This window comes from Embiotoca jacksoni, unplaced genomic scaffold, assembly GCF_022577435.1.
Source record: "Embiotoca jacksoni isolate LCO1_2020_lvr unplaced genomic scaffold, fEmbJac1.0.p SCAF_21, whole genome shotgun sequence".
Taxonomy (NCBI): Eukaryota; Metazoa; Chordata; class Actinopteri; family Embiotocidae; genus Embiotoca; species Embiotoca jacksoni.
In genome coordinates this window covers 8,004,215-8,019,663 of record NW_027185352.1, presented here as the reverse complement: position 1 = coordinate 8,019,663, position 15,449 = coordinate 8,004,215, and the positions used below count along the sequence as shown (strand labels likewise).

Here is a 15,449-nt window from a genome sequence, read left to right as displayed (position 1 = left end):
TTTCCACTTCTGCGCTTTTGGATTATGTGACTTCGAGTTCCCTGTCGTGCACTCGTCCTGCCGCCGGGTACCGAGAACGCATTTCAAATCTGAGCGTCGTCACGTAAATCATAAATTATTTCTATGTTTTAAGACCGATATAAATGCCAGATAAACCCGAGTGTTCAGTGTCTGAAGTGTCCCTAAAAAAAACCAAAAAAAACACCCACTTCTGTTGATTCCTCAGGTTATCTTCCAGCAGAATGTTTTGTTTTGCGTTCTGATATTAATGTGATCAATAAGTTTAAAACCACCCGAGTATATATTTATACTCTTATTACTACGACTAAAATGAGTTTTAGTGTTATCAAGCACGACTCAGGACAAATGCCCTCCAGCGTAATGTGTATCAGTCATTTATTATTACAGCATGTGTATTCATTATTTATTTTTTTGTCAGTGTAGTGCAACATAATGTGAAGACTGAAAACAATCAATGGCACAAAAGGAAAAAAAAATAAGTTCAGTCGTACCAGTAAGTTTAAATATAAAGCAGAGACGTAAATACACCAAAAACTGCTGGTAGAAAAAGTCCTGCTGAACGTTCGATACAGTTTACAGCTCGATGATGAAACCTAATGAACAGGAATGTGATTAAATTCATTTGAACAGGGTTGTTGTTGTTTTTTTGTTGTTGTTGCTTTGTTCACCTTTGACTTTAGTGCAGCGAGAGAATAAGAGCTTCAATGGAACACATGATGATCTCCACAAGACAAAAGAGACCTTGTACGCGGCGGAGGGACGGGAGAGCTGAACACCACATGTTCGGAGATGCTTCGCAAACCATCCGAGTTATTTATTCCTCCGTGCGCCTGCAGCTGAACCCGCGGTTGTCGTTTGAAGTCACTTTATAACCGGTCAAATGATAATTGGCGAACGACCGGCGGCGCTCTGGAATGGGAAGAGAAAAAGTGTTTGTGCGTAAATGCAGCCGCACAACAGCCGAAGCATTTATAGCAAAGTTTACACTTTTGTGATTGGGTGGTAAGCATGATAGTTGTGTTACGCTTCAACACACGAGAGCAGCTTCGTACACGGTAAAATATAAACACTATAAAATAATACTGGACTAACCAACCTCAATAAAGAGGACGTTCATGTTTTGTTTTTCTCCCCCCCAGTGTCGTCTTCACAGTAGTCTCACAGATGCAGTTGCTCCCATCTGGTATTTAAAGAAACATTTTTAAATGAATGATTAGATTCACTAGCAGCTTTTCTTAAGACGCGTACAGCCGCCGCCGAAGCCCGAGCGCGTCCACCGAGGTCCGAACGCCCGAGATCCCCATGATTTATTATTTTTTTTTACAGTCTTTTGTTCTTAAGATGAATATCATTGGCTGAGATGATCACGTGAACTTCTGTCATCCATAGAAACATAATCTGACCAGTTTAAAAAAAAAAAAAAACCCCGTCTAGTTTTACGTAGGCGGGTCGTCATTGACTCGATGGTTCATTAAGCCTCTCTCCTTTCAGGGAAGATATTCAGGCCCAGTTCCACCAGCGCTCCCAGCAACATGGTCCACAGCGGGATGCACACAAACGTCAGCTTCACGTCGGCCAGCTTCTCCAGCTTGGCGCACAGCGTCAGGCAGAAGCCCAGCTTGAGCAGCATGGCCGTCAGGTACCAGGTGCGCAGGCGCAGGTCCGGGGAGCCGTTGCGCGGGTCGTAGCCGGGCTTGCAGCGGCCCGCCATCTTGATGGCGAGCATGAGGATGAGGATGCCGTCGAAGACCCAGACGGGGAGGAAGATGAGGAACCAGTTCCACTGCACCTGTCGGAGAGGAGATGGAGAAGAGCGAGAGGACGGTCACGGGAGACAAGTCTTTTTTTTATCAGGGACTCTTAAAAAAAAAAAGACATACAATTACTGATCCAATTGGGTTGCCATGGGAACAGTAAAAGCCTCACCTTCCCATCCAGTTTGAGCACGAGCATGATGAGGAAGACCAGGGTGAAGACCCAGGTCAGCAAGACCCTCTGAGCCAGGGACATCTCACCGACCGCAGGCACCGATCAGAGGACACGGACGGAGGCTGGGACAGACGGGTAGGGACAGACGGGTAGGGACGACACGTGGGGTTGGAAAGACACTCGAGATGAACACGTGCTGCCGTTAGTTATTCTTCACGTGGCAGTTATTAGATTGCAATAACATCAAACAATATTTCGCTGATATTTAACTGGAATCGACCGACAATATTACGTTTCATTCATTGTGAATCTATTTAGCGAATAGCTCGCTTTTTAAAAAAAAAATTATTTATTTATTTTTTATATAGCCTAATAGCATCGAGCTAACCGGTTCGGTTCGACAGAACAGAACTTACTTCGGTGTATCTCCAGCTCGGTGTCCAGCATCTTCCTCTCCCTGCATACCACACAATAACAGTAATATTTCTTGATATAAAGTCACATAATTACGAACAGACGTGTCCGTTTACAATAACAGACGGAGGGGTGGTGGTGGTGGTGGTTGTTTGTTTTGGGCCGTTATATCTGCGCCTGTTCCGCCCGTCCTGTGATCTCATTGGTCCTCGCTTAGCAACGTCACAGTCGTCGAACCGTAAAGTCCGTTGCAGAAGCGCACGTCCGCCGCGTGTAGTGAGCCGTAACGTCCACTAGAGGGGAGTGACGTCCTCTCGACGGTGTTCGTGATTGAACGACGTTCATCTTGAATTAGTAGATCGGCGACATCGCAGAGTCTTTAAATTATTTGTTTTTAAAAACTTTTTCCTCCGGTGTTACACGTGAAGCCCGATCTCCTTCTTTGTCTTTACTAAAAAAAAAAAAAAAAAAACCGTCGGTGACGTTAATCGGCTTTATAAAAACGAGAGTGCGTCCTTGTGTGGTGTTTTACGGTCCCCCGGTCTGGAGTAGGACTTTTTCTTTTTTTTTTTTTTTTAACAGTCAGCGACAGAAAAAAAAAAAAAAAAAAAAGGAGGAAAAAGCGACCCGCTTCAAACGGAGCAGCAGACAACCGAGCATCTCCTCCGGGACTAATGGACGCGGCTGGCTCCAGCTCGGGCACGGTCGGGAAGGACGCAGTTTAGCTGCCGTGTGCGGACCCGGAGCGGCCGTCGAGGAGGTAAGAGACCGAGGAGGCGGTTATATGTCCGGGCTCCGTGGATCAGATCAGGGGAGGAGGAGGAGGAGGGGAGGAGGACCGCCGGGGGGAGAGGGGGGCTCTTTGTGCCCGCCGCTAACCGTGTAGCATGACATGAGCTAGCAGGAGGAGCAGGAGGAGGAGGTGGAGGAGGAGGAGGTGGAGGAATACCTCCGTGTGAACCAACTGTGTCTGTGAACGCGGACCTGTCCAACTACCTGACGGCTAACTAGCTCCCGTCAGGTCCTTTATTATCAGCGCACCGCACGACTTCATTAACACTAATGTGCTTTAAATCTTTCTTTATTTGAATCCTGTCCTGCTTCACTTCACTTCCCGGGTCTCGATGCTCTTCTTTCATAACATCTTGAACCCTTTTAATCCCTCCACTCCTGTCGTATAAAGGGCTGAAACTCGACATCATTTATTATTTATTCTAAAATAAATGCAAATGTGAAAAATGCAATATTAATGGCAGCGTTGGGAATTTGAAAGATACTGCCCCCTCCTCCTCCTCCTTCCTCCTTCCTCCTCCTCCCTCCAGTGTTTATAAATTGGGGTATTTACAACATTTAAAAACAACAACAGTAGTTTATTTAGTGCGTAAAGTGGCTGTTTTTAATGTGAATTTGAACGCACTGAAAACAACGGTGCAGTTTGTGTGAGTGTCTGTTGGAGACGGAAATGAAAATAAACTGATGGTTGAAGGTAGGATCAGGATACCGACCTAAACTTAATTAATTATGATAATTAATTCTCCTCCATCGCCGTCTTCAGGGTCGTTCTCAGATTTCTTGGGGACATTTTTGCCCTTTTCCCGACTTGATCTCTAACAAACCACTTCAGAGTAAACAACCACACGCCATCTATTTAATGATGCAACTTTTGTGGAGGCAGCTTGTCTGTCTGTTATTTTTGCAGAGTCTCCATTAAGCCTTTCCAAACGAGTGTTTTGTGTGGTATTGTTTCAGGATCTGGATTCTGCTAAACAATCTCTGGGTTACTTCTTGGTCCTTGTGGCCGTCCAGAAACCAGAAGCCCTGCGAGGCTGAGAGGTTTCCACTGACCACGTTGCTCGACTTCCAAGCAAACCTGTCAGGATCTCCAGCTGGCTTGTCAGTTCGCTTGACCACTTCCTGACTTCATGTTGATCGACTGTGAATCGTTTCATCTTGAATTCCAGTTTGCTACACTAATCCCAATCGCTAACATTAATCTGATTTAATGGATGCGGGATATTGGAATATTTTATCGACATCCGATAAGCTTGCACGTATTACGTCTTTTTCGGTGGGATGCCGTTACCGATATGTGCGCGTACTGCCAACATCGCTGTAACGACGCGTTCCTGTAGATACATGCTGCACAATGTCAGGAGAATACGTCCTCTTCTCACTCAGAAGGCGGCGCAGGATCTGGTCCAGGATCTGGTCCAGGATCTGGTCCAGGATCTGGTCCAGGATCTGGTCCAGGATCTGGTCCAGGTTCTGGTCCAGGATCTGGTCCAGATTCTGGTCCAGGTTCTGGTCCAGATTCTGGTCATCTCACATCTGAACTACTGTAACTCCCTCCTGGCAGGTCTACCTCTTAATGCCATTCGTCCTCTGCAGCTCATCCAGAATGCAGCAGCTCGACTGGTCTTTAATCTCCTAAATTCACTCCCACTACTCCGCTCCTCCTCCTCCTCTTCCTCCTCCTCCTCCGCTCCCTTCACTAGTTACCAGTAGCTGCCCACATCCGTTTCCAAACATTGGTACTTGCGTACCGTGCTGTGAACAGATCGGGTCCAGTCTACATCCAGGACATGGTCCAACCTTACACCCCAGCCCGCTCCCTCCGCTCTGCTTCTACCAATCGGCTTGTTGCTCCTCACTGAGCTAAACTCTCTACAACATCACGACTGTTTGCTGTCCCGGCTCCTAAATGGTGGAATGAGCTCCCCACCGACATCAGGACAGCAGAAACTCTGTACATCTTCCGCCACAAACTAAAAACACACCTCTTCAGACTTTACCTTGAATAGTAGAACTTTAGTAGAACTTAAAATGACACTTACTGATAGAACTTTGTAGTTTGGCTTTCTTGAAGGAATTGTATTTTCTTGATTCCTGTTGTTCTGGGTTTTGTACCCTCATGGTTGAAATGCACTTATTGTAAGTCGCTTTGGATAAAAGCGTCAGCTAAATGAAATGTAATGTAATGTAACATACATCCAACAAAAATCTTGTTCACACATTTATTGAAATCCACATGACCTCTTATTGTGACCTTTCCGAGGCACACTTGTGCAGTAAACATGCTGGTTAATCAGCGTCTTGATGAGCCACCCCTGCCAGGTGGATGGCTTCACCTGGCAAAGGCCAAGTGCACACTTAACAGATTTTAACACCTTTTTTTTTTTTAACCAAAATAAACCTTTTGTGTTTATTAAAGGAGTCCTGGATCTTTTTCTTCAGCTCGTGCAAAATGGGAGCAAAAACAAAAGTCTTTATACTTTTGAGTGCGTTTTTTTTTTTTTTTTTTCAAAATATATACTTTCACTTGGCAAAATGAGAAAACTGCTTCAGCTTCGGTTGCCTGTGCAGATTGTAAGATCCGTCCTGTTCATTGTCACCAGAAGTGACAACCTTTGCCGCCGTGGCTCTGACGTATTGTTGCGCCCCGTTAAGACACTCGAGTCAAGAGACGCGATGACGTAACACTTGACACGTGGTTCCGAGCGCTTGGGGCGTAGTTGAAGTGTCATTTCATCGGCATGTCGTATCGGCAGAAATATTCGTCACATTTTAATACCTTTATCGGCCGACACCGACGTCGTGCCGCATCCTTCTTACTTTCTCTCGTGCGCGGTCCGTTTTGTAACCATTGTTCGTTCCCTCCTGCTTATTTTATGTCGCCGAGGGCAGACTGTTGCAGTCTCCGGCGGACAGACAGGCTCACGGTTTGGCAGGCCGTCTGATTACCCAACGCGATGGCCATCGAGCCGGTCTGTCTGTTCCAGTGTCTGAATAACACCCGTCGCTCACCCGGATTTTCCTCCGCAGCCAAAACTGGACTCCTGAACGGCTCTTCCTCACCGCGCCGGCCGAGTCGCCAAACGGCTTAACATCTGTAAAAATACCTTCTTCTGTCGAGCGATAGTTCTCATGGATTTCTTTTCAATCAGAATGCGTCCGCACGAGCAGAATGAACGGATCGAATCGTATTGAATTAGTGAGTCTGGTTATGAAACGATGACGGCAGCGGAAACGACCGGCTGCGGTATCGTTAACTGTTCGACCGTGTTCGGGCTGCGGCCGAGAAGTTGACGTCGGTTCCACTCGCGTTCAATCGGGTTTGCCGGTTGGATTTTGAGTCGCTTGTATAGCGCCATGCGGTGCCCTTGAGCAAGGCACTTCTTAGATGTCAACCAACTCGACAAAAGTTTGCAAAACGGCGGTGTGTGTTTGTTATTTGTTGACAGAAGGGTGACGAGCGATGATGCTCACAAGGCCAGTGTTGTGTAACGCCCAGCTGGTGTCCACAGACGAGGGACTCTCCGGGACGCTCCTAACACACACACACACACACACACACCTGTGTGCGTGTGTGTGTGTGTGTGTGTGTGTGTGTGTGTGTGGCTGAGACTGCACAAAGCGCATCCCTGTGAGGCAATGATTGATGGTCTGCTAGGCCAGTAGTACTTGTCAGTCAGCTGTGCAGAAGCTCTGCAGCGTTCATGAACTGGATGTCAATCAGTGTGTGTGTGTGTGTGTGTGTGTGTGTGTGTGTGCTTGCCCACAGTGAACTGCGGAGGGTGACTCCCTGATTGAAGGACCCTGTAGCTGTTCACACACTTCTGTATCTTCTTTGTATCTCTCTCTGTCTCTCTGTCTCTCTCTGTCTCTCTGTCTCTTTCCGTCTCTCTGAGGAGCGTTTCGCTTTCTCTCTCTTGTGCAGCTTGGATCCGCCGGCAGCGCTGGTTGCGTCATCAGCTGCAACAGAGTTACATCACACCCTCAGACCGCCGTATCGTCTTGTGTTACGGCCGCCGGCCGTAGAAACGTAGTTTGTTTGCCGTACGGCGGCGAGCGGAAAAGGTCAAGTGGCCTCGCAGCTCAGCTGTCCCGCGGCTCGTTTTAGAAGTTAATGCGCTTCCCCTTTGGGACGCGCTCGCCCGGAAAATGGACGAGAGCGGGCGGTGACTGACGGCTGCCGTCGAGGCCGCCGGTCTCCCACCGGCGTGGACGAGGGACGGCCGTTTCAAGCAGGAGCACTATTCGATAGTCGCGCCGAACTATTTGATTATTAATGTCATCAAATGGACAGAGCCGATGAGAAGCGCGTCTTTAGTTTCCGTCTTTGAGATGAGGGTTTGTTTCTTGCGCCGCATGTCCAACATCGAACTCGCTTCACCTGTCGGTGGGTCGTTGATCTGTGGACGGAGCGTCTGCTCGGCGCTTCATTTTAATGACCGTTCATAGCTGGTAGACTGACGATCTGATGACGAGGGGAAAAACATAGGAAATGATATACTACATATACTACTCGTACATAATACTTAATTTTTTTTGTGTGCGTATATTTGAATGGCTATTTGTATATTCGAAAATAATTTCACGTTCCTGGTGCAGAATTAGCGTGGGTGTGCAGTGACGATTTGGACAGTTGTGATTATAATCAAAGCCTCATTAGTTATTGTTGTTATTATTATTATTGTCACAATCTTCATCCACACATTTAATTCCTCCTTCTTTTAAAACATAATGCCCGTTTGGTGTTTTTCTACCGTCGGTGAGAAACCTCCGAACGACTGCGGCTTTTGGTAAGAAGAGGAATGAAGCCAACCACAAAGACGTCCAAAAAGTCACATCGAGAGTCTCCGGCGTTGTTTTGATGAGCATTTCTCTCCAGAAGGAGACGACTGCATGAACCCTGGAGGTTGCGACGGCGGTCGTCCCTTAACTCGACTAATGCAGCGGGTTTTCAGTTTTTCCGGTGGCTCATTCTTACACCTGTCACTTTAAAATGACATGTAATTATTCTAATCGCGTATAAAGATTTTAACGACACAAGTTTATAACCGGTTGCGTTTATTTTTTTTTTAGAGGCAGATGCATTTATATGGAGATTAACTGTCTGAAATCCTCCACGTACACCACGTTGACTGACTGTATGACTAACTGCAACTTCAGGAGACGTGCCGTGATGTCGTCTTACAGGTTTTCTGCCTTTGTGAGTCTGTAATTATCCTCAAGGTCGTTCTGAGGGGAAATCGATAGTTCTGATGATGCCGCCTTGGGGACGTTTATGATCACGAAAGGGAGATCGGGATGATGGAGGCCAGTGTCCCGACTCTGTACAAGAGCTGCGTCGTTCGGTTCAGATCCTTCGCTGCCCGCTGAACATCACGGAGAATCCTCAGCGTATCAAGATGTTGTCTGTGTTTGGAACTCGGCAAATGACACGTGCTGCTTTTTAAAACTGCACTACGCAACCTCATTAGATGGACCGCAGCCTGATGACTCAGTGCTCAAAATACACACGCACGCGCACACACACACACACACACACACACACACACACACACACACACACCAGAAATGTGTTTTTGCATAGAAAATGTGAGCTCACTCTTACTGTGAGTGACCAAAAGGAAACTTCTCTTTCCTGAATGAGTGTCTCTTTCAGTGTGCGAGAGCCTCAGACGCACACTAACGCACTCCGCTGTCGGCGGGTTTAAATGTGAAGCGTGGTCGTCTCGGGCCGAACTCCGTCTGAGCTGCGTCTCTGCTTTCGTTTCCAGGTCCCGCCGTAATTTGGCTGCGAGGACGACGCACCAGTCAGCTACCGGGCCGGACCAGAGGTGAGTCCCCCTGTGTGTGGATGGCTTCATACTTGTTTGCAGTCTCCCTTCCCCCCTCTCCCCCTCCCCCCTCCAACCCCTGACCACCACCACCACCACCACCACCATCTCACTCCCAAACTCCACACAGACTGTTTTTTTGTTTGTCTGCTGCATGCCTTGACTCCCCGTGTTTTTTGTTTGTCTGCTGCATGCCTCGACTCCCCTTGTTCAGGTGCTGGGAGGGTTTTCTGCTGCCTGCCCACGCACGCACGGCCACTCGGCTCCGACGGCAACAGCGAGCTCAGGAGCGCCGTTCACAGTGCCTGGACAGACAGACGGAAAAATATGAGAATGTAAAAGAAGCCTTACTTCCCCTTTGAGGATTGAACACAAAGCTGAGGGCTTTATTTAGCATGCGTGCGCAGACTGACTGAAGTGAAGCCAGGCAGCAGCAGCAGCAGCAGCAGCAGCAGCAGCCTGTGTGTGTGTGTGTGTGTGTGTGTGCGCGTGCGCGCGTTTGTTCTTTCACATCATCTGTGGTTTTTGGTTTCCTGTCCAACAAATAGCCTGCATGGTTTCCATGGCACTTTTCTTTATTTGAATTCTGTTCTGTATTCATTTGTATTTTTTTAGTGACGGTACAAATTTGACAAAACAGCCCAAATGTCAGGGAGACGTATAAGAAAGTAGGGCTTCTCATTATCAGTTCATCTGTCGATTACTTTAATCAATCGGAAAATGGGGAAATGCACCGAGCAGTTTTTCTCAAAGCCGAACGTGCAACCTAAAATGTCTGAACCAACAGTTCACCGCAAAAAGATATTCAGTTTGTTATCATGGAGGACCAAAGGAACCGGAAAATGTTCACGTTTAAAGAAGCTGTAACAAGTGAATTTTAGTTTCTTTTTGAATTAATAAATATATAAAATCAGCAGAGTAGTCGGCGATTAATTTTCTGCCGATCAGTGAATCTACGTATTGTTGTAACTTTTAAAAAAAGTGTTTGGTGCTTCCCATTTAAGACTGTGTGCACGCACACGCACGCACGCACACACGCACACACACACACACACACACACACACACACACACACACACACACACACACACACACACACGTTCAGAGAGGTAACCTGCTCCCGTCATCAAAAATGGAGCACTCGGATGCAGCGTGAGCGGCTAGTGTTTCACATCACGAGTTACCAGACTCGTGAAGGAGGTCTCCTCCTGCGCTCATGTTTTCAGTAAGACATCCCAAAGGCACACAACACCGTCGGCACTTTGTATTTTAAGCACTTTTTTTAAAAAATTTTTTTTAAACAACAACCTTTTTTCGTAACTCAAACCTTTTATGATTTGCGGTCTAAAAACCGGATTTGCAGTCCATCAAACCCAGTCTGACCGTTCACCGTCTGCTTTTTCTGGGTGAAATTAGCAGCCCGGTTTTTCACCTACCGACGACAAATAGGCAAAATAATGTGTTTTCTTTCCCATCCTCTGTTTTGTGCAGTTTTTCCCGTTGGTTGTTGCACATAAGGCCTCCCCGCCTGTTTGAGTTGAAGCTCCCGGCCGCTGGTGAGACATTTGTTCAACTGTCTGAAGCTTTCCTGGCGTATAGGTAGATCGAACCTGCCACACGAGCTCTCGTCTGTTTACATTTACGTGGCCGATTTGGGTGTTATTGCAGTGGGACGCGAGGGCTGGAGGAATGTACAGTGTACAGTCGCACGTCACAAGGTTTAGGAAACACGCTCTGCATCGAATGACCTTAATTAGTTTTTTTTTTTTTTTTTTAAGCCCCACCGAACTCAAGACACTTCCCCAGAAACACTTTCGTGCTTTTTAAGGTGTAACTGGGAAAAGACATCGCACACGTTTTCATTACTTTTGGTTAAAGTACCATCGGACTCTTGAGAGGTCGGAAAGTTGATGCTTGAGACACAAAGTCATACGTAAGGTTGTGAATTGATCAAGTTTAATAAAAAAAAATTAAAAATAAAATCGGTAGCAAATCCTCTTACTTTTCTAAATCCTTCCCTAAACTCAGTGAATCTATTAATTTTGAGCTCTTGATAAAAAAAAATCTCCAGAAGTAACATTTATAGCCGAGTGTCCCCGAGGAACCTGATAAGCCAAATCTCTTGACCCCTGAATTGCACCGCCACCTCCACCCTCCCCCCCCTCCTCCCAATGTCTTCTTCGGATTTAAAAGAAGTGAATGTAAGTGGGAGTGATCCACGAGTCAGCTGCTGAGCCGAGACATCATACGAGGTGCAATAAAACGTGCTGGGTCTGCTCCAGGGCAGGGGAAGCTGTAACCTTTATGACTGACATTTCCAAGTAACGTTGCTTGAACAAAGTTTGTGTCAAACTCTGGGAAATCTACATCTACAGGATGAAAAGGGTGAATCAGGTCAGGAGCAACCAGATGGGTTTTTCTTTGACTTTCGCAAGCTTGTGCACCGACTTCCTCCCCCCCCCGAGGGTCAGTCTGTCAACATCAGGTTCTGTTGCTTTTGGCATCCGAGGTAAAACATTTGCTGCAAACAACCTGAACTGTGGTGCTAATTGCACTTTTTGGTTCTCCACATGTCAACTCGCTCACTGAAAACAGGCCCGTTTCACGCCCGTTGATTCCCACCACCTCCCGCCTGATTGGCTGCCTATGATTTCTTTCTGTTTGATATAATTTGACACAAACTTTGACGTGCGCTCTCAGCTGAAGTTTCAGCTCCATGGAGAAATCTCAGATGCGCACGGGCCAGCGTAACGCTGGTGCTGGTGTCGATCGAGCGACGTAACTTGAAATAATTGCTCACTAGGGTTTTAGCGTCACGGTTCACGTCTCGGTGCTGCGCAGCAATCCTGTTTGATCGGCCGTCGGGATCAGTTCGCCTTCGCTGACACTTTTCATTTCATGAAAATGTAAGAAGAGTCCTGCTGATGTTTGTGCGGGTGCTCTTTAATTCAGAAAAGGTGGCGTGCCTCCACCTTCAAACGATGTGAGGGAACTGTGGAAAAATCGATCTTTACGAAACATCTAAAGATCAACTTGCGCTACATCACATATTCAGCTCTGTAACGGCCTGAATCTTTAGTGAATTGTGCTTTTCGAATAAAGAAGAGAGAAGTCAGAAGACTCTTTGAGAAGATTAGTGAAGATTCATAAATGAGGTTCTTGAAACACTCAGAACTGATTGCAAAATGTGAGCAGATCTTTGAAACTAAACCACATTCATTTGCAATAATGTGAGACTTTTAAAATGGAAAGCCAAAGTGTGTGCGTGTGCGTGTGTCTGTCTGTCTGTCTGTCTTCAAGGTAAAGAGAGTAGCTGTAAAGTGCCATTGAGTGGCAGTTTATATAACCAATTATGTAAAATGTTGAGTAATCATAAAATAATCACAGTCAGACTCGACTTCCACATACACACCTTTCTATCAGACATCTCACAAACACACTCATACTCACCACACCCTCACTCTCTGCACTCGTTTAGCTGCAGTGACTGTGTGCGTAAAGATGCTTGTTTTTTGGAGTTTTTTTACCGAGTGAATGCGCACACGAGAACATGATCGTACTCCAGCGCGCACACAGTGAAAAGAAGAAAACTGCGGTGATTAATGTTTCCAGATATGTTGGGTTCATCCTGTCCGGACTGTGCGACGGTCACAGTTTTTGTCTGCGATGAAGCGACGCCTCTGCTGAGGCGCTGGCTGGTATTTAGCATTTTCAGCGAGGAAGAGTTTAGTGAGGATTAGTGACACGTTGTGGCGCCACTGCAGCCGCACATCCAACAAATGTTACCCTTTAACATCTGGCGGAAAACATTTGTTGCGTTGTGTGGAGCTAAATGTGCTGTAGATCCGTGGCAGCGCCGCCGTTAACATCTTCCAACCTGTTGGCGGTGGTTCCAGTCGGCAGGTTGGATTGGTGGTAATCTTTGATTTTTACATGATTTATACGTCACTTCAGTGAACTACTTTGATTTATCATCTCATTCATTTGCTTAAGATATACATATACCAATATACATTTATTGTCTGGTACTTTTAAGAGTTTGTAAATAGTTTTAATTGTACTGTATCACTGTGTATTGGTCACGGAAAACAAAAAAACTTACACATAGTGCCGATTTTATTGCCCATTCCTCATATATATTATATCTGTATTTTCATATCTGTAGACTTTTAATCTGAGCACGAATTTAATCCTAACCTTGACAGTTGTTGATAATCTGTGCTATAGACAGTTAAAAAAAAAAAATATTGATTTGATAATCAGCCTTATTGAAAAAAACAAGAGGAAGGTCCTGATACTTTTCATATATCCATCCTTGTATGATATAGATATTAAGAGTGTGAGCTCTGCAACGCAAAACAAGCCAGATCTCATCCATATTTATGTTGAATAGAAATGTAAATTAGTTTTGAGACACAATATCTGCGTCTGATTTTGCTAATAAAACAGGCTCATGTATTTTGCATTATTCAGAAACATTTAAGGGCTTAACCTCGCTGTAAAACGAGATGGCGTCGTCGTTTCTCTTCTCTGGTTCTTATTATCTCTTATTTTCCCCCCAAGGGCTCAAAGTAAGTGTTGTTGTTTTTTTTTTTTTCTCCCACTCAGACACTCGGCCAGCAGGTCAGAGTTTTACCGGCCCGTTATATATTTTCAGTGGCGCAGCAGCTAGAAAATGAAAACAACGCTTTTTCCATAACTTTAGTCACTTATTATACACGACGTCAGCAACGGTGAAGTTCCCTTTGGATTGATTATTTATGATAATAAGAACGGGTCAGAATGGTATTCATGATGACAGCATTTCAGTGAGAATGGATTTAATAATCAACTCTTGTATAATGAAGTGAGACACCGAGAGATCCCAGTGTGTCCTACAGGTTAAGAGCTTTCTTGTGTTGCTTGCTCGCTGCTGCCGCTGCAGCGTGTGAGTGATGTTCATGCAGAGACTCGTACAGTTGAAAAGGGGGAGAGTGGAGCTCGGGTTATTGTTTTTGTTACGACGACTTGCAGACGTCGCCTTAACGCCTCTCGTGCAGAGCGCCGTCAGCTCCCAGCTTTGCACATAGAAGCAGCTCGTCTCCATTGCAGTGCAATTGAGACCGGTGTGGCGAGGGGAAAAAAAAACCAAAAAATGAGTTTGATGAGACAATCTAAAATAAGATTTAGCTGAGGTGAAACCGAGTGGTTTTGTTTGTGCGGGCGGGCCTCTTTCGGCGTCAAAACAAAAATATACGAAACATAAGCTGTTTTCCAACCCAGGAGTGGTGGTACTTTCCAAAAGTTAAAAGCCCCTCTTTCTCTCCGCAGCTTCGTATGTTTCTTTAGCGGAGATTTTTTTTTTTTTTCGAGAGCCGGTAAGCTGCAGCGTAACATATAAAAGCGTCATCGGACAAACAAATACGCGTTCCCCGGCATACTTCTTTTCCTTTGTAACTTTTGAAAATAACGAAACCCAATGAACTCTTAAGTGATCGGCGGCAATGATATGTATTTTTAATAAAACACTTTCAGTTTTGGAACATTTCAATAAAGATGACTAAAATAGACTTCTCCTCAAAACCAAAAGTGCACAACGTAGGAAGGTGGTTCAGATCCCCGTTACAATCGCAACTCGACGTTGACGCTCCTACAGTAGCTGCAAGAGACGCATGTCTGATTGCACTCAGCCATTTCCTGCTCATAGAAAGACACACATCCATGCAGACTAGAAACACACACACACACACACACACACACACACACACACACACACACACACACACACACACACACACACTCTCTCTCACTCATGAGTACAAGAGGCCCCACACAAACTGCGGCCTACATAATACACACTGTCTAACTTGACAGCTCTCTCTCTCTCTTCGTAAATGGGTCAGGTCAGACAGACCACTGCTCACACAGATTTGGCAAACCTCTGGGCTGCAGACAGTGTGTGTGTGTGTGTGTGCGTGCGTGTTTGTTTGTTTGTTTGTTATTGAAGTTGTTAAAAAAAAAATTGTGAGCTTTGTTGTTTGTGAATTAAGCTTTTTTTTTGTTATATTTGCTGAGACTAGATTTACCAAATCTTTAGGCGTTAAATGATGAAATATCTAACAATACATTTAGTTGAAAACACTCTGCCTGAGCTGTTTTTCTTTTTCAACATCTGCTTCTTGTGACCTTATAAGTATAATGGCCGTGTGTGTGTGTCTGTTGTCTGGGCTCTGTTCCCTAAATGCCCTTCAGGAAACCACAGCGTATTTTGGGAACGCTGCGTGCACGCGTGTGCGTGTGCTTTTGGAAAAACTATTTCTTCTTGTTCTGTTTTCCAGCGTGAATAATAACCTCACACTTTACACCTAATCCCGCGCATGCAGCTGTATTGGGCAATAATATGCATCTCTGCCGGCGTTTGTCGTCCGATAATGTGTGTGAATCGTTGCGCTGGCAGCGCACATGGGTATGATGATGGGATTT

General features: G+C 45.7%; 2 protein-coding genes across 8 annotated transcripts in view; one reads left to right on the top strand and one right to left on the bottom strand.

Moving 5' to 3' along the window:
* Positions 1-372: 372 nt before the first annotated feature.
* On the bottom strand, positions 373-2,031 carry LOC138202576 (transmembrane protein 60-like). The gene is made up of 2 exons (XM_069156720.1): positions 1,948-2,031; positions 373-1,810 (listed from the first exon to the last, which is right to left on the bottom strand). Exons 1-2 carry the CDS (start codon positions 2,029-2,031, stop codon positions 1,493-1,495), a joined length of 402 nt encoding a protein of 133 aa, XP_069012821.1. The 3' UTR covers positions 373-1,492.
* A 1,004-nt stretch (positions 2,032-3,035) lies between these two features.
* The window catches only part of LOC138202574 (protein PHTF2-like), a 43,946-nt gene continuing 31,532 nt past the window's right edge, over positions 3,036-15,449 (top strand). For all 7 annotated transcript variants that reach the window (XM_069156717.1, XM_069156715.1, XM_069156713.1 and 4 more), the window contains exons 1-2: positions 3,036-3,124; positions 8,928-8,987. The gene's annotated coding sequence lies outside the window, so the exon portion shown is untranslated. The remainder of the gene's footprint in view (positions 3,125-8,927; positions 8,988-15,449) is intronic.

Excerpts from the sequence above, each read along its gene's own strand:
- LOC138202576 (XM_069156720.1), bottom strand. The coding sequence starts at position 2,031 with ATGTCCCTGGCTCAGAGGGTCTTGCTGACCTGGGTCTTCACCCTGGTC. Across the intron at positions 1,811-1,947 it reads TGCTCAAACTGGATGGGAAG|GTGCAGTGGAACTGGTTCCT; the intron begins GTGAGGCTTTTA and ends CCTCTCCGACAG.